Source organism: Prinia subflava, chromosome 3 (genome assembly GCF_021018805.1).
Source record: "Prinia subflava isolate CZ2003 ecotype Zambia chromosome 3, Cam_Psub_1.2, whole genome shotgun sequence".
Taxonomy (NCBI): Eukaryota; Metazoa; Chordata; class Aves; order Passeriformes; family Cisticolidae; genus Prinia; species Prinia subflava.
Window position 1 is genome coordinate 98,780,439 of NC_086249.1, and position 24,818 is coordinate 98,805,256.

The following is a 24,818-nucleotide window of genomic DNA, read 5'->3' on the forward strand; positions in this document are numbered from 1 at the left end:
CCTGTATTTGTCATAAGCAAGTGTAAGTCTTTGAGTACAAGGAACAAAGTACCTCTTTCTGCACATTAGTTTCATTTCTCACATGATAATTCATTCAGTGCTAGTATCCACCATTATGGTTTTTGTAAGGTAATTTAGCTAATTATCCTCCACTCTTGCATGATACATGTGGTTCAGAACTCATATTGCATCTTAGCATGTCTAGTGGTGCAAGGAGTGTTCCTGTTATGTTCTGTCTTGATCCCATTTACAACTTCAGAGCAGTTTTCCATCAAATATTTGCTAAGTGCCTGTGATATTAAGGGACTTGAATTATAAAAACTCAATAAAATGTTACCACAGCAGTGGATTACAATAATCCCAAAGGAGATTACTTGAGTCTAGATGGCACGATTACAATTGTTGCCCCACTCCAAACACACAATAGATTAAAGGTATAAGTTCTCCTCATTTTATTTGTTTTTATATTACTTTTCAAACAAAAGGCATAAATTTAGCAACATCAATCTTTTCCTCTTAGCACTGGGAACTCTACTTGGGGAACTGCCTAACTGGAAAGTTGGAATAACATTGCTGCCCAGCAATTGGTCTGAGGCCAGCAACCATCAGGGCACAAGGGAAATTAAAATCCAGAGTGGGGCTATCATCCTCAGAAGGCTGCACTTGAATTCTTCATGAAGAAAAGTCTTGTTTAGTTGGCAATATTACTACTATAAATTTATTCACAAGTAATAACTAATTGTTTAATGGATTACCTTGGGAGGACTTTTTGTTTCTAGATGTTGAAATCTTGGGAAAATATGTATGGCTTGGAATGATGCATAAGAGAGGAGCTACATCTTATTAGTAAAACTTGTGGTTTTTCAAAACTATTTTGCATTGATTGCAAAACAGGGAAAAGCCTGTCCTGCTCCTTCATTTATTCTCAAGGTCTATTGGTTTGGGAAAAAAGAAATCAATTGCTTACAAGAATATGCATAATGAAGGTTACTAATACAGATACCTATGAGATTGAAAGTTTTTTTAATCAACAGGTATTTTTCAGAAGTAAAGTAAAATGTTAGTACTTTTCTTAACTGCAGTCAAGTTGTTTTAAAGGAAGGACATGATAATAGCACGGGGTGACAAAGTAGCTTCAGAATGAACATGTAAAATATTGCAGTGTCTGAGGGGGAATTGGGATTAGTCACTGTCAGATTACAGATGTGCCGAAAAAATGTATCTTCACACTATTTCCTGAAACATAAAACCAATTCAGTCCTACAAATCAAGGACAAGTAAATTTAATTGCAGCACCAGATAACTGTGTTTCTCACCTCTACCCTGGAGAGGCCCAGCAATGCAATTGCAACTCGAACGCTGCTGCTGTGCAGAGTGCCGGTCATCAGTCTCCTCTCATACTCAAGAGCTGACATCTGCTGCTGGGCAGCAAGAGCCAGGGCCCTCTCTCTGGCCTCATTGATCACTGGAATCCTCAGATTTTCCTTCAGAGTCTGGCCAAGGCCACATTTCAAATATAGAACTGGCCGTACTGTGCTTGCATCTGTTATAAAAAACTCAAATAAATGAAAGAGCAAAACAAAACTACACACCACATTTATCAGCTGGTGGAACTGTGGAGAATATTTAAAATTTCTGATCTCCAAGGAAAATAAGAATACAAAATTCCTTCAGTGTTTAGTTCCATGCTATTAATCCAGTACATGCCATTTATCACCTATAATACTTCATTTTTCAACATAAGAGGGAAGTAAAAATTAGCAGACTGAAATGCAACCCAACATTTAGCTAATAGGGCTAAGAAATAGCTAATAAATTAGGTAATTAAAAAATCCCAGACTTTAGTGTTACTACTGTTATGACAGCACTAAAAGTTTATCAAAGCCTTTTTGCTACCTACACAACACAGCTATGGTTTTACCCCTCTAGACAATGTTACATCCCCTCTAAAAGAAACCACCAGAAATTATTTCAAGTAGGAGCTACACTGTTTCTGAAGCAGGACTGACAGGAGTTTATCCCTGGCTGTTTGAAGACAAAAGCATTGGAATATCTGTCAAATCACATCACTGCACACAAAACTCATGTTTTAAATCTAGGAAAATTCTAGATAAAGATGACTTGCCTGGTTCATATGGATAGCAACCTATATTCAGAAGAAGAAAATAAGAAAAGCATGCAAAAGTATTTATGTAGACCATGTTGAAAACAATACAAGATGAACCAGATGATGCTCTGAAGAGAATGGACTAGAAAACATTAGAAGAAATATTGCATATATTCATTCTAATGTATATTTTACACTTCACTATAAACAACTTTTTTTTATCACATAAATTTAATTAATTTTAAGAAAAAAACATAGAAATAAAATAATATTTACAAAAAAAAAATGATTTGCTCTATTTTACTCTTCTCCCTTCTCTTCACAGTACCTTCTGAGGTATAGGTAGCACTCAAAACATTTGGACTATCCAAGGCAGGCAGTTCTGTGGTCAGAGGTAAATCACCCGTTCCCTCGATCAGGTACACAAAGTCTCCAATCTGAAACACAGGGACACACACCCACACATTTCAGAAAGCAACTCATGCAGAACTGAAGGCAAACTATTGCAACTAATAGCAAAGATATCCTGGTAACATCTAAGATCTGACCTGTGCAATAATTTATATTCAGGAGAACCCTTTTTTAACTGAATATAAGAAAATTATTGTTTCAAATCATGCTGTGATAATAAAGTAATTTTAATTGATAATATTAACTCCAAAAAGTAAAAAAAATTCAAAAAGTAGAATCCTTTCAAACTCCTTATATAATTTAACAGAATAAGGGCACCCTGTCCCGTAAATACAGTAAAAAATTTGAATTCTAACTATATACTACAGTTACATATAATTAAATATGTTCATGAGCAACCTTCATTGCTCTTCACCATTGGGAATTTTTTTAAAAATGTTTGCAATAGTTTTGAGTCAGAAACATTTCTCTAGAAAGCAGAATAAAAATGGAAGTCAAGACAGGTTAGTGTCATGTACAAATTCTCCTTTTAAAAAAAAAAGTTAATAAATCTTAATTATTTTATTTTAAAAATGGAAAATCTACAGAAGCTTGAAAGTAAATATAAACATGACCTACACCAAAGAAAGGCAGTCATTTTTCACAGAAGAAAGGATAACTTAACCAGGAGAGAAATAACACCTTGAATTATAGGAATGAAAAAAATAAGGTGCAACTGAAAGACAGAAAACTATTTTTGAAAAAAAGAAGACACACTGAAAGTACTCCATATTAAAGCCCACAATCAGAATGGCCCAAACTAAAGAGATACCTGAGTTAGGTACCACACACCTATTTGCACTAGGCAGCAGATTTAACATAGATATTGCATATATATTGCTATGATAACTTATTTGTGTTTTAGCAAAAATTTTTTTCATTTTTAGCTTCTACTGATTGCAAGATAAAGAATTAAATGCCTCCTCAACAACTGATATAATTTGCACATTCAGTCTCTCTTTATTTCCATAAACTATATTCTGTAAAACTCTGCCCTAAAACACGTATTCTGTCTTTTATTCTTCATTCTAGATACAAAGGAAATAATTTATTTATATAATTCAGTGCATCTGCCAACCAACGCAATGTTTTCCTTTTAATACTGCTCAATAACATGAGAAAACCCTGGTTTTTCCTTTGCCTTCATCTGTACTTTCATCAGACATTTATGTTAAGGCTGAAAACACTGCAATTATATTTCTGACCCAGCAGAAGGAAAGCTATTCAACTTTGATGGTATTTTCTGCCCTTCCTTGATTCAAGAGCTCACACAAATCTTACTTGAGAAGGATTAAAGAAACCTCCAGCAAAATTGGATCCTCACACACAAACAGCCACTCTTGGGAAGCAATTTAAACAGGAATTATTCCTGTTTGATACAGTGATTTGGCTCCATGAGGGCCCTTAACAAGCTCACAGCACACACAACTAATTTTATGAAGGTGCTGGTTGCTGGGATGCCATTCTGCTATCAGCTACTTTTCCTGTCCTTGCTGACATCAATATGCTTTTAGGAAGGAACAAACTTCCCCAATTTCCTCTTTGCTTTGAAGGATTCTGGGGTTTTGATCTCCACAGAATGCAAATCCTGGTTTTTTCTGCTCAGCTTTTTCTCTGATGCTTTGGAACAGAATGGGTATTTCACTGAACTTTAGGAGTTTAGCTTATATGTCCTTGGTTTTAATGCTGCATATTTCCATTTCCCATCAGCTGCAAACAGGACAGAATCAGCATTTTGTAGGGTTTACTGTTAATGAAAATAGTTAATAAAAGAGCTGTTGAATTATCTATCCAATCCCATTGCTAACTGATGTTTCAAAATAATGTAGGGCTGCTAGGAATTTGCCCATGCAAGCCAGTAAGAGAAACAAAGTGCTCTTCCAATAAACAATTTACTTTTATACTACACACTTACCTTTAAAAGTCTGGACTGACACTCTTAAACATGATTAATATACTATTATCATTAACAATTTCACATTGTTCACAGTTAAATTACCAGAAACAAAGATATATTTTTAAAAAGCAATGCAGTTATGCTTAACAATATATAATATCTTCTATGAAAGGATCTATGGTAAAAATCTGAAAAATGTCTGTTTCAATTTTTCTTAAAGAAAACAATGAAATACTGAAACAAATCCTTGAGAAATGTGTTAAATTGCTTGTGTTTAGAAAAGGTTTGAAAATCAAGATTATTGCAAAATAAGGAACATCCTTGAGGCCAGAAGCCTTGATTCAGTATATCCTCTTGCTGTTATTACAGATATACAGCTGCTGCAGTGATGGGTAGGATTCTAAATCAGATTCAGGTCCAGTGACTTAAATATCAATACCTTCTTCACTGATTGTAATGAAGGACCAGACCTACTCTGGTTAATATTTTGGTCTATTTGTCAAAAGGGGTAGGAAAAAAATCACAGAAATGCTAAATTAAATTATTTATTAGATTTTATGTATAGTACAAGTCCATATTTGAATGAAACAAGACTCCTCAATTGTGAGGAGTCATTTGATCATCATAAAGCATAGTGGCTGCACTCTGTCAGTTAGATAATGGTATGACTGAAATATTGCAGCCATATACAAAATATTTAAGAAAGTCGAATTCCTCCTGTGCCATTACTATATTGCCCTAAAATCATGTTAGCTATCTTGAAGTTTCAGCTTTCCCTAGGAGATTTATTACAATTCCTCACAAATTATGCAATTAAGTAGATGAAGCTGATTTTTCTAACCTGAGGTTCTGCACATCAAAAATTTTGCACTTTGAGGGCCTTTAAATGCATCACACCTACTCAGCTAAGCTGGAAGGACCAGGTGTTCCAGAAAATATTACCATACAAGACTTAAAGCAACTTCTCTGAGGCATTAACACTTCCTGCTGTAAAAAGGTCAACTAAACCTTTGTTAAGAACAGTCACTAGTAGCTGGTTGTCTTCATTTATTTCTACATCACCACTGGAGGCAACTCTGGGCCTGTCAGAAATGTACTTTTCCCTTTCCACCTGAACTATGACCATACTACAGCTCTGACCACATCTCTTAGATTAACACTCTTTCTTAAAATGTCTAAATTTCCTTTCTCTTCACTATATTATTTAGCTTTCAGGCGCTTTTCCTTGTGTAGCATGAGCCTACTCTTCTCAGCCAAGGCATGTACTTCTGCTTCTCATAAAGATACAGCAGATAAATTGTCAACAGCAGAGATTTATAGGGTATAAAATCATAACAGGTAAAAGGAGATTCTTCTCAGATTTACTCCCAGACAGCAGTAGGGCACGTTCTTCTTTGTCTAGAGACTGCATCTAGATATTTCATTGAATTAAACTGATGGACCTAAAATTCCTTTATGAATGTACTGCTGTTGATGTGTATTTCTTCCCAAATAACTTCTCTCCTTGAGTGATGCTGAGCACTGGATTGATTTTCCACTGAACCATCCACAAAGATTGCTAACCTCTGACATGGGGACATTGATACATCCTCTTTGTGGGCGATTCCCTGCTGTCAATAAGGTGTGAGCTCACTATTTCAATGTATATTCAACAGAAAATCCTCCTTCAACCTCTGCTAATTTTCAAGAAAATCAAGAGAACTGTACACTTCTTAAGACATCCAGTCATATGGTTTGTTTTCTTTAAAAAATAGCCAGTATATTCAAATAATGGACAGAGTCAGAAAGACAGGCTTGGGAATCATTGCATTAGTCTTATTTCCCTTTATGAACAAAATAAAAAAATTAAGCTGGCCAGGTGGCACAGCCAAAGTTATGTTTAAGCAATAAAAAATCCCATCAAACAGACAAACATCAGACACTAGCAGAAGTTCCATGTTCTACAGAAGGGAAAAATATGGAAGCTGAGAATGTGCAGGAGAAAAAGTCATTTAATTTTAGGAGCATTGTTACAAATCATCAAAACGTGGCAGAGAGAAAGGCAGAGGCATGTAATTGCACTGAGGGGAAGCTGAAACACAGAGGCAGTGTTATGAAGGGTAAAAAGCAGAATGCAAGCCTTGAGATCAGCCACACATAAAAGAAGATTATAGAAACAACAGGGTTTTGAAAAACATTGACAGCCAGAGACAAAACACAGCAGACAGGTTAAAGATGTGAAAACATGGACTAAAGACACAGAAATAAGATTGTCACCACGGAGATAAAGGATTACAGGAACATCAAAAAGCTGGATTGCAAGGTTTTATGTTCTGAAATCTGACCAAAATCAGCTCTTAGTAATTTGATTGTATTTCATTTAAGTATATATGGCTACATGGGTGAAGAGAGACTGAAAGGTTGTGGAGTCAGTATTCATGCACAATCTTTTCTGAATGGAACTCTGAGAGAAAAATTTAAAGAGAGACAGCAAGGCAAATTAATATTCTACTTTGACAGCATACCCTAAATAGAGTGACGAATACATGGAGAAGTACAGAACAGTAAAATCTTTATCCATTCCCTGCCTATGCCATTATTCTTGCAACCACATCAGGACAGATTATTTAAATTGCTTTTCCTTTCTGAAGCTCAGATGCCTAGAAAAGCCACCAAAATAACATTCCTTGCACTATCACTTTTTATTACTTAGTGGTTTTAAAGTAAAAAGTTGCCTGCAGCATTTCTTATCATTCTAATTATGTATAAAAGGACAGTAAACAGTTGCCCTTGCTCAGGACCCCCAAGTCTCTTTTCACAGCTCTCATTCACACAAGACTGGCAAAAGTCCTGATTCTTACCTGATGTGATAAACACAGAACACACACTTTATTCTTACCTTTTCATTACCCAGAAGGACAGTGCAGTAACGCTTTTCCTGATGAAAGGGAAGGAAGTGGATATCTAAGGATGCAGAACCTTTCCCTTTCAAGAACAGGTTTTCTATTGGACTGAAGAACTCATGCAGGAGGATAGATTGATGAGCTGTAAAAATAAATTTAAGTGGATGTTTCGATACAACAGCACAGGTTATAGAATAAAGTAGTTGCATGAGTTTATAAAAAAGCCTCCTGCAGCAATCAGTATTTAAGGCACACCTGTAATCAGTATTTACAGTTACAGTTGTGTAAATGTGCTCCAATATTGCATGCTGTAATATTTAAATACATTTTGCTAATTACCTGTGTTCTTATTCTCTGCACTGAAACAAAATAGGGGAAAACAGACAGTTCTCACCATTAAAAAATCCTTAAGGAGGTACAGACTGTAAGAAAAGGTCTACTCACATCAGAAGAAAAAGTATCATTTACTGCTATTTAAACAAAGAATCTCACTCTCAGAGCAGCAAATATGTCCAAAATCCTCCAGAATAGGCAAAACCTAAATATTGGCAACACAGACTTTCTTGCACTGCTTTCACAAAAGCATTATGCTGAGAAAGAATCTTAGGGATGAATCTGGCAGAGTCTGACTTTCTCACTTTATGTTTTTCATCTGCTTTAATCTCACATTTTGACACTGCAGAACCAGACCAAGTTTTGCTGGCTGGCTTCCTAGGCAGGACAGCAGACTTAAGAATATATGTGAAAGTGAAAACAATAGAAACAAGTGAGATCACACAAGAAAACTATCCCAACCTCTGGCCAAATGGATAGAATAGGGATGGGACACCCACAACTTCTCTCACACCCTCACAGTAAGAATTTCTTCTTCATGTCTTATCTAAACCTGCCTTCCTTCAGTTTAAAGACATCACCTCTTGTTCTTATCCCTACATACCCTTGTAAAAAGTCCCTGTCCAGCTGTCTTGTAACTTCTTCAGGTAATGGAAAGCCACAGTAAAATCACCCTGGGACTCTCTCCTCTCCAGGCTGAATTTTTGACTGTGATGCACAATTTAAGGCCAACATTTTATGAAAACTGTAAATAGTAGTTACTGAGCATATGCATAAAGAGTATTTATTGAACATACTTATATTTAGATGACAAAATCTTGTTTCTGTGGATACACTAATTTCTACCCCTGTAAGACATGAGGTAATGTATAGGTACTTACAATCAGTCTCTTTCTTTGAATCTTCAGGCAGTGCACCATCTTGTGAATTTAATACGTTTTCAGAACTAAAAGGAAAAAAAATTAAAAATATTCTACATCTGGATATTTCTACTACAAATAAATAGCTTAGTTCCCCTTTTTATGAATAAATACCAGAAAAGCAAATGTTTCAACACAAAAAAAACCTCACCAAAATTGATGTTTTGGGACCATTTTCCAACCAATAATATTAAAAATCACCTTATCCACTTGAGGTAGTTACCTGTATTCACGAACATTGCAGTTAATCATTCACAAGAAATCTAATGTAATCAAGGCTCTGTCTAAGGAGAAAGGGATGAATCTTATCCTAATCACCTGAATTCTGTTCACTACAACATTGCTTTTCAAGTGTATTTGAATAGAGCAGATATACCCAAAAAAAAAAAAACCCAGCTTTGAACACAATCTCCTTTGAACTCCCATTCCCCCAAAGCAAACTCTGCTGCTTGACCATCATATTTTCTTCATGTGACTTTATGTAGTTTTCTGTTCTTCACAAGTAATTCCTGCCATTGTTGACAGGTGTTAGGATTGTGCAGTTACATTTGTGGAAGGAGAGTTTTGCTAAATTTTCAACAAGCACAGAGCTCAAAGATGCTGAAAACAATACTGTAATGTATCTCAAAAAATACTGCAAGTTTCAGCTCAAGGCTCGGATTTAAAATTATCCACACATAAAGGTTATTCCCCCAGTAGTAAAATTTGATGAACCAGCATACAGCAAATACTACATACAGTATTTGATGTTGGGTCTCTCTTAAAATAAATAGTTAATCTTGCTGGGCCAAGAAAAAAATCACAACCTTAAATAAATGGACTTGCAAAATTCTTAGAATATGCTACCCTGGAGATTTGTTTTAATACCTATACTTAAAGACCATTTTTCAGAAAGGAAAATGATCTCTAAGTATGTGCATACAACATACTATTTATACTGTACTTTAAAAACAAGTATCTCAAAAAAATACAAACTTTTTACATCATTTCTCTCAATGCTTTATCTCTGAATGAGAATGCCAAGTCATTCTTGCAAAAACAGTGACTACAGCAGAAGAATCGCTGTAAAAGTAAAAAAATAGCTCAAGAGCTGTTTGAAAAAATAGTAAGAATAATACAACACAATACATTACATTTTTTCACTGGTGAGAATTATACATTGAATAAGTCCTTTTCTCAGATCTGAACAGCTGAGAAACTCATTAGACTGATTTAACACAGTATTGAACTTCTCTCCATATCATTTTTTTTTCTTACTTCAGTGAAAAAAGCATTTGCAGGTAAGTGATGGGAAAAGAAAACAAACCTGTGTTGTGGAAGAGGTGAACATTGTGTCACATTCTTCCATAACAAAAAGAAATAGCATCTTGTTCAATAATAAAACTGAAAGGAATAAAGTTCAGAAGGTAATAAGAAGCTTGGTTATGTTCAAAGTCTGGTTCAATACATCCTCTTTCAATACACAGAGAAATAAGGAAAAGGATTAGGCAGAAGAGCTTAAAGCTGCCATAAAATCAGTCTACACAGACTGCTCACTGCACCTGGATCAGGCAAATCCCTGGGATCAACAGAGAATGTGGAATGAATGGCTCCAAAGCAGCCCTGAGGAGGAGGACTTGGGAATATTGGTAAATGAAAGACTACAAATGAGCTGGGAATGTCCACTTGAAGCCCAGAGAGCCAAATGTGTCCTGGGCTGTTGGAGTCCAGGGCATCCCTCTGGTCACCCTGGATGGTCAGGAACCTGGTCAGGGGGGTCTGAGACCTGGACAGGGGGGTTTGGAACGTGTACAGGGGGGTCTGGGATCTGTACAGGGGGGTTTGGAATGTGTACAGGGGGTCTGGGATCTGTACAGGGGGGGTTGGAATGTGTACAGGGGGTCTGGGATCTGTACAGGGGGGTTTTAAGCCTTGGCACAGAGCCCAGGGAGAGGCAGGCTTTGACTTCAGTCCATGGGAGAAACTGCCTACACTGCAGGAGGAGTTACAAGTCACCAAAGTGTGAAATAGATAGTAATCAGTTTATCACTGGGGTGCATGTATTTTGGGTGTGTGGACTTGAGAGGACAAGATGGAGGATTCAGGGCGTGGTCCTGTCCTTCTTCTTCTTCTTCTGGTCTGACATTTCTGCTGTGAAGGTGGCACGTTTGGATAGGGTCAAAGTAGATATTACCTGTCTAGCATAGATTGGGTATTGGTGATTAATTATAAATAATAGAAACGTAGTATGTAGTATAAGAGGTCAAGACCCTCCCAGAGGGGAGGAGAGCATCGGTGCCCCTGCTGCTGCACGGAGCTCCTCAGGGCACGAGAAGAGCTTGTGAGATGAGAAAGAATAAACAGAGAGAGAGTTTCTCTTGAACACGAGAAACCTGAAGACTCCGTGTGTTTCTTTGCACCCGGCTCGCAACTCATCAAAGGGCAGAGACAATTTATCACCCTAATCTCAGGGGGTTAAACCTGAGACTGGGCTGCATCCAAGGCAGTCGGGGCAACAGGCGAAGGAGGGGACTGGGCCCCTGCCCTGCCCTGCCCTGCTCTGCCCTGCCCTGTTGAGAGCCCACCTGCAGAGCTGCATCAGCCCTGGGGTCCCAGCACCAGAAAGACAGAAGCTGCTAGAGGAGGGCCACAGAAGCTGTCAGAGAGCTGGAGCACCTCTCCTGTGAAGATATCCTGGGAAGATAAGGCTCCAGGAAGACCTCACTGGGGTCTTCACTCTTTCAATATTTAAAGCCAGGGCAGAGGGAGCTGGGGATGGTAGGGAGAGAAGAGCAGCTCATAAGAAAGAGAGACCAGGCAACTTCTCCAACTGGCCCTCATTTGGTTTGGGTTTTTTGCTACCAAAGTGAGATAACTTTAGTGTTCATTAAATGAACAAAAAGCTCAAGATTATGTTACAGGTGAGGATAGGTTAATGAGAGCACCTTTCAGTTGCCTGGTTGAAGTGTGAATATTTCCAATTCATTCTTGCTGTGGTTTATTCTTAATAGTTCAGATTAAAATCACAGCCTGGGTAGGAAGGGACCTTCAAGATCATCCAGTTCCAACCCACTTCCAGTAAGAGTCTGGTGCAAAAGTAATAGTATCAGGTAGCAGGTAGTATCTGCTACCTGCACTGTCAGTTCCTGGTTCCAACATAACACCACAAAGCCACTCAGCTTCCTGTGTAATCAAAAATCTGGATCAAAAGGAAAATCATCTCTGCAGTCAACGCAGAGTGTGCACACATTATCATGGCATGTGAGTTATCCCTATGTCATGGTGTGCCTCTGCTCTTCATTCCAGGCTCCAAACACGCCAATAATTCTGTTTTCCATTCAACAAATTCTCAGAAAAAAAATTACTTTCCTATATGTATTTGGGACAGAATTTACTAGATGATCTTTTCAGTCCTTGTATCTCCAGATTCTATATTACAGAATTACTATAATCTGTGTATATTACTGAGGGGGAAAAAGAAAAGTGCCAGACACCATAAGGAAATCTTAAATGCACAGAGCAGCATCTCAATCAATGAACTTTAGAATGTTTAGCAAGCAAATACCTTATTAGAGAGAAGGGATACAACAGACTGCTTAGAAATGCATTGAAAATACTGAAACATTTGAACACAAATTCACATCTAGGATACTCACCAGTTTCCACACTCTGTGGAACCATTTGTGACCTCAAAACAAAGAGCAGGATATAAACTAAAACAGGAGCTGCCCAAAATAGGTACTAAGGCTTAGAGTAGATGGATTTCTTTTACATCAAATATTACCCAGAATTGTATTGACTCCTGATAACATATTCATAAACTGTACTTTCTGAAACAACAGGTATTAATGCAGTATCTGATATTACACAGACATTCCATTTTGAGATCCTAATTTTTCTTTATTCTTCCAGTAGGTAAATACAGGTATTCTGCATAATGTAATTCTTTCCTTGGCATATAAAACAGCTTAGAACAAAAAGTGTAAGAATAAAATTCAGAAAATTTAAATAATTTGGAATTCCTGACATTATCTCCAGTTAAAAAAAAGGCTAATTAATTTAACAGTAAGAAGCTATACACAATGCAGAGCTTCATTTGAAATTGATTTATTATTTTTTCCTCTTTTTGGTTTAGATTACATTTTTTAATGTAAAAATATTTATCAACATTCACAGCTTGTTTTGCAAATCAATCTGTGCAATCATGATCCAGCCTTATGGACACTCTAATGCATGTGATAATCTGCTTAGTCATGGTCTTAGAATAGGACAATTAGTGAAGCATTGGTATATTTTTACCACTTTCTAGTTTTACAGTAGGAAATCTATAAAGGAAAAGTTAGCTATTAAATCTAACCTTGAACTTTTACTGTCAGTTGATACTTTTTTTTTTCTAGTGGACATCATTTAAAAATACCAACACGCTTGAAAGCTATGGGTAGTTTTACATTACACAGAATTTCTGGGCCATGTGGTGTGCTTCTCTGCACCTGGTTTTCCTTCTCCCACAGGGAGCAGACCATGCTGGCACACAGATGTAGACCAAAGAAAATAATTGAAGTGTCAAGGGCTTGGAAAAGAACAGAGAAGTGGATAACTTGAAAAAGTCTTGTCCCAGTATACTTAAAAGAAAAACTGTCAACTGGATTAAAAAACAATGCTGTGCTTCTCACCAAACACATCCAGTTCAGCAGGAATAAAGAAATCTTGCCTGCAACCACTGAAGGACATGGGCTACTGTTACAGTATTGGGTTCAGCCAGGGCTGTGCTGTGTCCCAGCAAAGACAAAGCTCCTCAGCTCTGGCTCAGACTGGGATCATTCCAGCCACACTGTGAGGAACCCACAGCACCATGACCAAGGGGCTGCTCTCCTCTCCAGCCTGAACCGTTCTGGGTGCCTGTGACACTGCCACGGGGGAAAGCTGGGAGGTGAAAGGGTGCTCTGCCAGGCAAAGCTTCTTTCAGCGAGGTTTGAGTGGATCTGACATATTTGGAAGCACAGGATAAGGATGCAGAAGGAGCTCTGAGCCCAGTTGGTCGTGCTGGGATGATTAAGTTGTCATTTGCATGCCTTGGTCCTGTCATCAGTCTTGCAGACACAATTACCCAAAGGGCAAGCTCTGACTCTAAGGTAGTTTTACACCTACAGAGCACTTAGAGAAACTGGCCCTCAATTTGTACACAGCATCTGACAGATTTACCAAAAGAATAAAAATGATTGAGGGCAAAATCTTCTTATTGATCAGTTATGAAATATACACACACTACCTTTTTAACACAAATTTCAGAAGTTTGTTCCATTCAAGAAAAAGGTCTTCTGAAAAGGGGCATTTAAATGGCTTCTGTTATAGATGACAGAAACATCTAAACATAAACAAAATCAATACTGGAAATTTCTAAAGGTCAAAGTGCCCTCAAAGCAATTTCCCTAAGAATGAGATCTGGATGGGTAACTAAAATTACATTATTCAGAGTGATTGTCTGGGGAAAAATTAAGCTGAAATATGCAAGCTGATTTAAAAAAATTTTCTATATCAAAGATTATTATACACTTATTTAATTTAGTAGAAAGTGTAGTATAAACTACACTTTAGAAAACTATTTCCAGTTAAAATATGTGTATATTTTTTCTTAATAATAAAATGTTCATTATTTTTCCATTTTCAATTTTTTGTTTTGTTGGTTTTTTTGTTGTTGTTGTGGGGGTTTTTTTGTTTGTTTGTTTTGTTTTGTTTTTTAGTTTTTTAAAAAGGAATCTGACAAACAGTCTGCATTTCATGACATGGCTGTGGAACATCCCTATGATTACAATTCAGCCTACAGTATTGATGAGGTAGTAGTTTATGATATTTCCCAATAATCCTTGAATAAGTATTTCAGGATTTTGAATTTTTACATGAGCTTTAAAAATTACACATCCCAAACTATGGAAAGATTTTAAATTATTAAACAAAAAATTATTGAATTACTCAAGAATATAATTTTTTTTAATTTGTTTATAATTTTTTTGCAGTAGAGTCCTGATTTCAGCTGGGTAGAATTCATTCTTTTTTCACTGTAATTCTCCACAACAGGCAGCACACAGCTATGCACAAACAGGTCATATTAACAGAAATGTCTGATCCAAGATATTACAGCTAGCAGCTGTTATTTGGAACTTACCTGAACTTTTGCTCTTGCTGTACTTGCTTGGCTTGACACACTTTCTCTGAATGCACTAAATACTGTGTGGATTCCACCAAAATTACCCTGGAGTATGACAAGCACACATAATGACTGCATTTTTTAACTTGCAGAATGAAGATGAAACTCAATTTATTCTAACTTTTAAATGCAGGCTCAGTAAAGAAGCTTATTATCTTCAATTAACGATGCTTTAAAAATACTTGTTGGGGTTTAAACCTAGTTTTTCTGTAAAAGATCTCCCCTGGTATCAAACTAGAATTTCCCAGTGTTATTTGCAAGTAAATAATATACCCCCTGATGAAATACTAGATTGTTCAAAACAATTACATAAAACTAAATTACTTCATCACTTCATTGATAATTCCCAAGGGAGTTATCCAAATCATAGGACTGATTCAGCCTCACTGACCACCTCAAGGACTTCAAAATAAAAGACAGAAGCTAATTAAACTCATATGATTCCCACACACAAGGCTTGGAGCAGTGGAAGCAGTCCTGGTACAGGATTGTTATTGTTGTTGTTGTTGTTATTACTATTTGTATATACCAATCCTATTCTGTGGGGGAAAGAGAAATTTAATTTGCAGCTTCTGCAACATGTATATTCATGTTGCATAAAAAAACAAGTTAAAAATGTTGTGAAAGATGGTTCTTCCAAATAAATGAATGAGATGAACGAATGCTTAGCTCTACAGACTAAAGACAAAATACAGAGTCAGATCACATAAATAGATTTTAAAAGGGTATAACAATCTATTTCCTTTGTACTAAGGAAAGCAACGTTTATAACTCTGCAGTTGTTGCAGCTATGATGAATACAAATTAAAAATTAGACTGATAATGATGAAAGCCCCAAGGCAATAGCATTTTTTTTTCGTTTGCATGCTTAATAACTTAAACAGCAGGATAAAGCAGATTGGGGAAAAATAACCAACTATTAATTAGCATAGCTTGTTTCTCTTTGTAATTCTGCTGGACCTCAGCCAAACACAAAAATACAAGCAAGGTTCATGAACTCTGTTTGATTAAAGCTCCAGCTTTACTGCTTACACTGAGACAGATTTCAATTAAGGCTTATTTATCTTCTTTACTCATTGTGATAGCTTCCACTTAATAGTGCTTGTAACAATTTTGAGAATTTAAATCCCTATCATTTAACCTCCAGGTTTTACATTTTTAAGAAGAAGAAAATTATGGAAAAGAGTGGATAAAACAGCATGATCACTAAAGACCTGTCTTTATATCACTGTCTACCTGAATAGGCCATCAGTTTTGAAGGGATTAGTAACACTTAGGTTAAACTTCTTCAGCTCATAACATGGAGATCTGCACTTTATAATACCCTAAAAGAGAACAAAAAACACAAGACCAAGAATCAAGTTATCATCGCTTTCTCCTTCTTATTTTTACATATCCTCTATTTTTCCGCTTGCCCCAACCTTCCTTTCTAACAGAATCAGAGGGGCTAAAAGAGAGAGAGGTTCACATGAACACCATCAAAATTCAGAAGTCTACCCAGATATGCTGGATGAATGTGGACTACAAACATGGGCCTGGCTGCCCTGACTGGGACATACCTAACAACTACAGAGTCTCTGTGGTTAAAAAGCATAAATAAATACAGAGACATCTAACAAAAGCTTGTGGTCCATCTACATGTGACATCTGAAATCAATAGGCTGAAGCACATCAACACCCCCATAACAGAATTTCCAATAACATTCATAGCTGAAAGGGCTCCAGATTTATTTTCAGAGCAATCAGTGCAAACTTTTACAATTTATTTGGGATCCAAATGTGATTTATGCCCTTAGGAATCTTACGTATTCCTCTAGGTTTTTGCAGCATGTACATAGTCTAATATTGGAAATCTGAAAACTCATAGGTCAAAGGTAAATGCTGATGGTAACTCACGTTTTCATTCTTATCTCAGTTACCTTTTGTTTGATATAATGTACAGAATAACAACATTTTTGTGACAATATTAATCATACACACATAAACTTACAAGAGGCTCTATATTCTTAACTTCAGATTTCAGAGAGAATGTCATTGTGGCACCATCTACTGCATCAACTTTATTTGAGCTCAGTATCAATACTGCTTCAGCAGGATGCAGGAAATGAATTGTGAATTCCACAGTTATAAAACCTTGTCTCCTGAAGGAAAAAAAAGCACAAAACCAGGACTAGGAAATTACTCAGAAATGTAATTTCAGGAGCACATTTCAGCATCTTTGTAAGGAAAGAGTCTTAGAAAAGAAAGCAATTTGTTTCCTCTGAAATACTTTGTTGCAGTATAATCTTCTGCCTAAGAGTACCTTAAAACATTCTAATAAAAGAACTATATAGTTAAAGAACAATAGTGCTTATTGCTTTTTACATCAGCACATAGCTTAATTTTTCTTCACACACACTAGCACAGGAAGTTCTCTTCCATTAGAGTATCACCCTAAGTTAACAACTGATCCCACTTGTGCTCCTCTATCTAAATAGGTTTTTTCTGAGTTAAGCAGTCAGACAGCCTCTTGTGCATTTTGTGGGGCAGATCTAGATAGTCTTAATCAAATTATCATTGAAGAGTGAGAAAGCAATTAGTTAAAAATCCTTCAGAATAATCAGTAAAGATGAGTAATTAAGAGGCAGAAAAAACAAAGTTCTCTTGTACAAGCAACAGCTTCTCTCTAATGGGAAAACTGGAGAAGACCACACAGACTGAGAGTTCAGACTAGACGCAAATTTAGACTTTATCTGCATCAGCCCTTCAGTGGAGCAAGAACAATAAAAAATCTTTAGTGCCTGAAGCTCTCATTTTGAAGCTCTCAAAATGTCTTTCTGTTTTTGAGATTAGTCTCAAGAAGGCAGGAAGTCTCTGATTGTCAGTTTGGAATGTTGATGATGAAATCCTGGAAGATCTGCAAACCTGGCTCTTGCAGCTTCCAAGTTCCTACTGCAGAGCCCCCAGACAGTTCCATTTATGACACTGAAGGGTTGCTGAGTCCCTCGTGGTCTGAGGCTCCTAGGTCACCTCACTGTTCAAAATGTTCTGTAAAACATGCTGTGATGCAGGCACCCAGAGGAATAAACTGCCTGAGACATACACTCCCAAAGCCACTTAAGGATCAAGTTTTAAGAAGTCTGCTCTGGTCACAAACAAGGACAGGCAACAGCAGTGTACAGCACTCCCTGCCTGATCTTTGCCCTCTGACTCATGTGACACCTGAGAATCTGGATTTGAATTGTTGCTTTCTCTGGCAAAACCACCAAGTTGCTTAGTTTCAATCTCTGTTAATCCATGTTTTGGTCAATCTAAAGTGAGGGCAAATTCATATTACGAATTGTTTTATAACCTTGGGGGTTTATTCCTGTTGTGAACTGCAAGTCTACCCAACACAGTGCAGTGCCCTGCAGAGTGGGAATCTCAGATCAAGATTTAGTGAAGCCATATGTAACATATGACACTCAGCTACACTGAGAATGTTATTCCCATTTCTGTAATTTCCAAATCCACCTACAGCATAATGATTTAACATAAAGAACCTGCAAGACTCCCATACGTCTCGTCAATTCTTGGAGTTTTTAAACACTTGCACCAGATTATTAGGAAAGCTATTAATTTCAAAGAACCTATTTTTCACTTAATGATCATGACATTATGATAAACTCTACAGAGGTTACTGTGCATGACTGGCATTTCCACAGGTTTTATTTCTATGCAATTTTTCAAATATTTATTCCTATATATAATGCTGAGCAGCTCAACAACAAGGCTGTGCACATTTTCTTCTGTCTTGATTTAGCTTTGTGGTTTGTTCCGGGTGTTTTTTAAAGGTGAAGCGAAAAACAGCCATGGTATTGACCTTTCACAGAAACATGTGGTATTTTCAAGGATTACATTTATATGATAACACTTATTTGAAGTAATTGCAAAGAAAATGGAATCAAATCAGCCTCACAGCTTGCTGAAATCATAGCATTATTTGTTGTTCTCTTTGCATATATTTATAATAAGTACGTAATTTAATACTGATATATTGAGGGTCATTAAAGAGCACTATATTTATCTTGAGTCTTCTTGAATTTGACCATCTATATTTGAATTTTTTTTTCTTCTTCACAGTTTTTCATGTTGACCTTTTTTTTTCCTTTTCACAATCTCTAATCCATTTTATCTGTAAATAAAGTATCTTGATATTTTACAATATTTTAAGATATCTTGCAGATAAACTTAAAATCTGTTAACTGACAACCAGAGTCACCACTACATCCCTCTTGTCTTCACTAGTTAAAAAGGGATTAATGAAATTCCTGTATTGATTCATAAAGCTGCATAGCACAGAAAGAGAAAAATGTACTTAGTGAACAAAAACAATGAGATGTGATATACCAGGAGTATTTCTGCTACCAGAAATTATAACCTAAGGCTTTCCCAAAATTAAATCTCTCTCAAATCCTTAGATGCCTCTTAGACATGTAAGATGAACTAGTAACTACATCACAGCCATCTTGGTGGGAAGGAAGGATGGGGGCAAAAAGATGCAGTGTAATAATACTCAGACCTGTGTCATGGTATCTTTAATTTCCAGCCATGTTTAAATTCATAAGAGACAAAATCTGAGACTTCAGAAAAAAAGATATCTACCTGCTCATGTTCCTACAATGCATTGATGTACAAAATGTAAATCAAGTTTTGATACATAGAAAAAAAAATACATTGAAGACAGATGAATCCTGTAATGATCTGATGGCTTATATATTGCTCTTAAAGCTCTGTTGACCTCACCTGCAAGAGTCCCACTGAAATATTACTCCAGTTTTGTTCCAGGTTAAGGAGAAAACCTGACCCTTATACCGACTAATTTTGCCCTGTTTGTAGTTGTACACGTTTCTAATATTCCATCACTCATAAATTAATAAGTTTCTATTTCTGTAATGCTACAAATAACAATACTAACAAGTCATTACTTACAAAGGGGAAATGCTAACAGTGTTTCCTTTAGGAAAAGAGAAATCAGCAGCATCTCTTCCCACGAGAACAGCGTTGTACGCCAAAGTCTTATTGCTCGGGTTTTTCATGCGCACCTACCACAACAAAAACAAGATCAGCCTATTGTTACTCAGTTTTTAGACTATAAAAGCTGTGTTCTGCAGGTAAGTTCCAAAATACAAACTAAGGGTATCACAAAATAAGAAAGTACTTCAAATAACTGGGTACGTAATTTTCATTCCAAAGGAGTGTGGATTTCCCATGGACTATCCAACCTTAATTTTTGAGAGTACAGTGTAAACTGCACTCCTATACCTGTGAATCTCTTATTCCTCTCTTTGATCTCAGATTCGTCAAATCGGTAGATATTTTTCATGTACTTTCAAGCATAGGGAAAAAACAGAAGTGAAATCCCAAGACTGAAGAGAATAAAGAGAGAAAATGCACATTTTCATCTTCTATATTTACTAGCCAAGTGACACAAAACCAATTAATTCTTTGTTGTAGCTTACACATAATATAAACACACATATACACACAGTGTTCTGACCTTGCATTGCTATGAATCTAAATTCAATGGTATCAATACCTGCTTCACAATAGTTGCATGGAGAGGACCTGTAAATTCTATAGTGCCCTTGGGTATGTAGTGAGGGAGAGTGTCATACAGGTGGACACACAAAATAAGCATCACAACAGGGTTTGCATTACAGATATCCATGGCCTAATACAAAAACAAACAAAAAACAATGTTCAGTTAAAATTTTTCCTATAGAGTCTAAAAATAGGAAGAAGAAAAAAATTAAGTTAATTCTTATATTCTTATTACACAACTATTTTTAATCTAACCTGTAAAAAACTAGATTATTCTCATGGCTAATATGAGTCTTGTCACCACACAAAAAAATCCCTAATTAATGAAAATCACTGACATGCTCTCGTGATAAACCTTAGGTAAAAATTAAGGTCAACTTTTTTCCTGAAGGTTCAGCAAATTTTATTAAATGGAGCATTACAGAAAAAGCAAGGAAACTTTACTGTCTGGACATCCATACATCTTTACTATATTTTTAAAAATTAAAACTTTTATTTTATGTAAAATACCATCCCAAATACTCCTATATACAGTTTTGTAATTGTTTATGAAGGCAATTGCACCTTCCAAATAACAACAATATAGTTGTTTCTACTGGAGATACATTTATACTTTTGTAAATTGCTTTATAAAAGGTAGCAAGTATTCCTGCTGGTTAAATATTTGATTTACAGAAATCAATTTATGTGGCAGCTGCAAAACATATAAAACTTTAGTTCTCAGCAATTCTGGCAAGTCACTGAGGAGAGTGGTAAAATTATTTGCCAGAGTATGAAAAAGGGAGAAAAACAACATTTACTCTTCTAGACTGTCTTTAGTGTTGCAAGAGAGATGTAGAGACATATTTATCATCTTAACTATGAATGAGTTAATTTTTATTTTCAAGTTAAAGTTTATTTAAAGTTTTCAAGGTAAAGGTCTCTTGCCCTGTGCCCAGCCAAGCAGCTCATCCTACTCACAGCTCCTCCTCTAACCTTCCAAGAGAGTGAGTACAAAACTGGGCATTGACCTGAGCTTCCCTGCAACCCTCCATGGCTTCCTAGATAATGTCTGTCCCTGTAATTCTTAAGATTAATTTCATTTACTCTTCATGCACTGATGTAATCATCCATCTCATCTTGTATTTCTATTTAATTCCTTCACCACTGGCTGAAAATTCAAACTTTAGGATGCATTCACTATGCAAAGCAAAAAAGTTTCTCCTGTGTCAAAAGCTTTAACTCTGAATTCTGAAAAGTATTCTGATCTTTCCATTCATTTATCTCAGTAATGGCTATTGAATGTTAACACCTATTCCAATATGGCTGTGGTTTTACACCCCTACTTTTCACTCTTCCTGCGTTTTCATTTAAGATAGAAAAGATGTCAGAGTAGATTATCTGTTGAGGACCTTATTCTGCCACCTACTTCTTTCTACCCATTTCCACATAGATCAGAATTTTTTTCCCTCAGAAAATACAATTCTATCCTGTGATGAATTCTTAAACTCCATTTGTGCCACTTATCTACTAGTCTAAGAACTAAATTAAAAAAAAATAATGTATTTCTTAACAAGATTCATTGGAAAATTCACAGTCAGTAAATATTATTTGCTTTAAAAGATATGTGTTAGCAAACAATAGCAATATTATAAATTAATACCAATAAATAATAAAGTCTGGATAAATTTCCTTTACTGCCTATTCCTAATCACTGCATCTTCTATCCTAATCTCTTTGTCACACACATTCCCTCCATGTTGCTGCTCTCCACCATCTTATCTTGTAATACATTATTTTAGGCTTTCATCTGAATCTTCTTCAAATCAAGGCATTTTAAAACTTAAAATATCAAGCACGAATTAAAAACATGAAGAAAGCCTCCACTAACACTGTAGGGTTGAATTGTAAGTCGTGATTAGAAAGTAGAAAACATTTCCTACCCAAAGTACTCCATCTTAAATGTACACCTTAATCCTTAAAAGGATTTTAAAGCCTTGAACTCCATTAAAAGTGTAATTTTAACCTGAAGACTTGCAGACAGTTGAACTTCTTTATTATTAGATTCTTAGATTTTTAGATTGAAAATGCCAGCTGTGCCAGACCTAACACGTCTCAGCTTGTGCTGTTAATTAATGCAAATGTACTGAGAGCTCAAAAGCAGTGACTGCCTGGTCAAGAACGTTGCCAATGCTACTGGATCATTTTAACCTGCTAAATTTCAAACAAGACTATCAGAAAATTCCTAAATTAAGACAGTTGAGCAAAAGGATTCATGTGTCTTGCTACTTTTATTACTGCAGAACAAATAGTTCAGAAGTTTCTACAATAGCCTTAGAAAAGTATATATGAATTTCAGTAAATCAATGTAAAATGTGCCCTTTGAACTAAAATATAGACCTTGAAGATCCAAGATCTGTTCCTTTTTCTGATACTGACTGTCTACCTTTGTTTAAATTGTTAGTCTGTACAGAAGTGGATTGTCCCATTTACTGTAGACAATTTAGTCTTAAAACAGGTAGATTAAGGAGAATATCCTAGAATTCTGCTTACATATCTAATGTGTTCAACACCCTTGTCACACCTGGCATCAAGCCTCTGCCTTCATGCGCTGATCTGCTTGTTTTTCTAAATAAAAGCTGAGGGAGAAGAGGCCTTTGTTTTGAAGGTTATACCCAGATTACTTTTTTGCTTCCTGTCAGTCAAAAGGATCAGAAGCTGTAAATTTTCTTTGTTTAGCCTGTCATGGCAAAATCATTTCTAACAGAGTGATCTGTATGCGGAAATTACAGCAAGACTGATACAAGTGGAAATAGCAGGGTTAATTTTTTCCCTGTAATCATAACACAACCAAATGGAAAGGGGGGAAAAGTTGTAATTGAGCTTCTTTTCATGCTATTTTGATCACACAAATAAGCTCTACCTCTGATTCCTAATGCCATTTATTCATTTGGAAAGTTTCCTCATACACTTTGAAATACTGTCTCTATTCTACTGCATCTTCTGCTCTTCCAGGCAGCCCAATATGCTCCCAGAGATATAAATAACTCACAAATGTACAGTTAAAGAAATGCAGACCAGGAGCAGGAGAAAACTGGGTTTGGGGACAACAGAAAGAACAAAGAATGTTCTTTCTATATGAACATCTATATGAATGTTCTATGACCTATGTAATGTAATTTGGAGCCATAGGTCAATAAAAACCACAGAGATGTAAATCATGTTTACTAAACATATAACAGAGATCCCAAGCAGATCCTTGATGGAAGAAATTATCAACAATTATCAACACTGTATTCCTCTCCAAAAAAGGACTTCAGAAGCTGATGTTTTCCAGTGAGTGCTGCTCTCACCAGCACCCAAAGCTGCTGACTTCTGTGTGCATCAAACCTAGGACAGAACTCTCATGGGCCTTATGGATAGATGCATGTAACTGTCACCAGACATTCATATCAGTTTTTTCACTTCTTTTTATAGTTAAGTGCATGAAGTTTGTTCTTAAACATATTTTTCTAAATTGCTTTCCAATAGTAATAATGAACTCCATTTGAGTTTTCACTGTGTTATTTAGGATGCTAAAACCTGAACTGAATTAATTTATGTTCAGCTAGGTGTGCACACACAATTCTACAAAGCAAGGGATTGTGGAAATTACTTCTATTTATGTCTCTTCATATGAAGCAGTATTTTGGCCTCCATCATACAGTAACACATCCTGAAACAAAACTGTTTCACTATAATCTCACCTTAATTGGATGTGCAACATTACAATACAAAATATCAAAATGAAACTGTTAATATATAAAAGAGCTGCTATTATAAAATCACCTACCTTTACATCTATATCTAGACTGATAGCATGCAGAGCCTTCACAAGTGTCAAGGAGTTGTGCAAAAATTGTTCATGAGTTCTTGGTTTAGTATACATCTTTATGAAGTGAGTGGGAATCTACACAAGACAGAGAAATCAAACGCAACCTTCCACTAGGCAAAATCACTGATTTTGCATTTTTGCTCATTCAGCAATCAATAAGATCCAAATTCTGAACTGAAACTCCTTGTTAAGAATAAACGCAGTAAAAAGAAAAATTAACTCTGAAATAATCCCCCATAACTTGCTAAATGTTGGGTGTTTTTTTCTTTTTAAAAATCCCACAGGCCAAGAGTTACTGTTAAGGAAAGTTCCCTGTCCAAGCACCCAGGAGCCACTGGCAGCCACCTGAGCTGGGCTGAAGTGGGACCTTGCAGTGGGAGGCTGCACTGGGTGATGGATGCCCTGCTGGACTCCCCACACACCCCACCCTCACACTCCCAAACAAGGTTTCCTCACTGTCTCGAGCCCAGGTTTCCCACAGCAGAGTCTCAGCCATCTGGATCCTTAAAATAATTTAATCTTAGTGCAATAACAGAGGAACACCTGGAGCTGGTGCCTCTGAGGAGGGACCCCTGCAAAGGAAACCCTGGGCTTTTACACACCCTCAGGCTTGTGTGAAAATCTGGGATT

The 24,818-nt window shown here is 36.4% G+C and overlaps 2 protein-coding genes across 3 annotated transcripts in view; one reads left to right on the forward strand and one right to left on the reverse strand.

The window, feature by feature from the left end:
* PRRG1 (proline rich and Gla domain 1) overlaps nucleotides 1-24,818 on the forward strand; it is a 531,308-nt gene that overhangs the window by 354,526 nt on the left and 151,964 nt on the right. The window lies entirely within an intron of this gene.
* CFAP47 (cilia and flagella associated protein 47) overlaps nucleotides 1-24,818 on the reverse strand; it is a 270,139-nt gene that overhangs the window by 163,478 nt on the left and 81,843 nt on the right. For both annotated transcript variants that reach the window (XM_063393003.1, XM_063393002.1), the window contains exons 35-44: nucleotides 24,147-24,263; nucleotides 20,331-20,465; nucleotides 19,724-19,836; nucleotides 16,764-16,914; nucleotides 16,010-16,098; nucleotides 14,732-14,818; nucleotides 8,551-8,615; nucleotides 7,333-7,478; nucleotides 2,436-2,544; nucleotides 1,317-1,543 (exon numbers count right to left, since the gene is read on the reverse strand). In XM_063393003.1, the coding sequence (XP_063249073.1) occupies nucleotides 1,317-1,543; nucleotides 2,436-2,544; nucleotides 7,333-7,478; nucleotides 8,551-8,615; nucleotides 14,732-14,818; nucleotides 16,010-16,098; nucleotides 16,764-16,914; nucleotides 19,724-19,836; nucleotides 20,331-20,465; nucleotides 24,147-24,263 (1,239 nt within the window). The remainder of the gene's footprint in view (nucleotides 1-1,316; nucleotides 1,544-2,435; nucleotides 2,545-7,332; nucleotides 7,479-8,550; nucleotides 8,616-14,731; nucleotides 14,819-16,009; nucleotides 16,099-16,763; nucleotides 16,915-19,723; nucleotides 19,837-20,330; nucleotides 20,466-24,146; nucleotides 24,264-24,818) is intronic.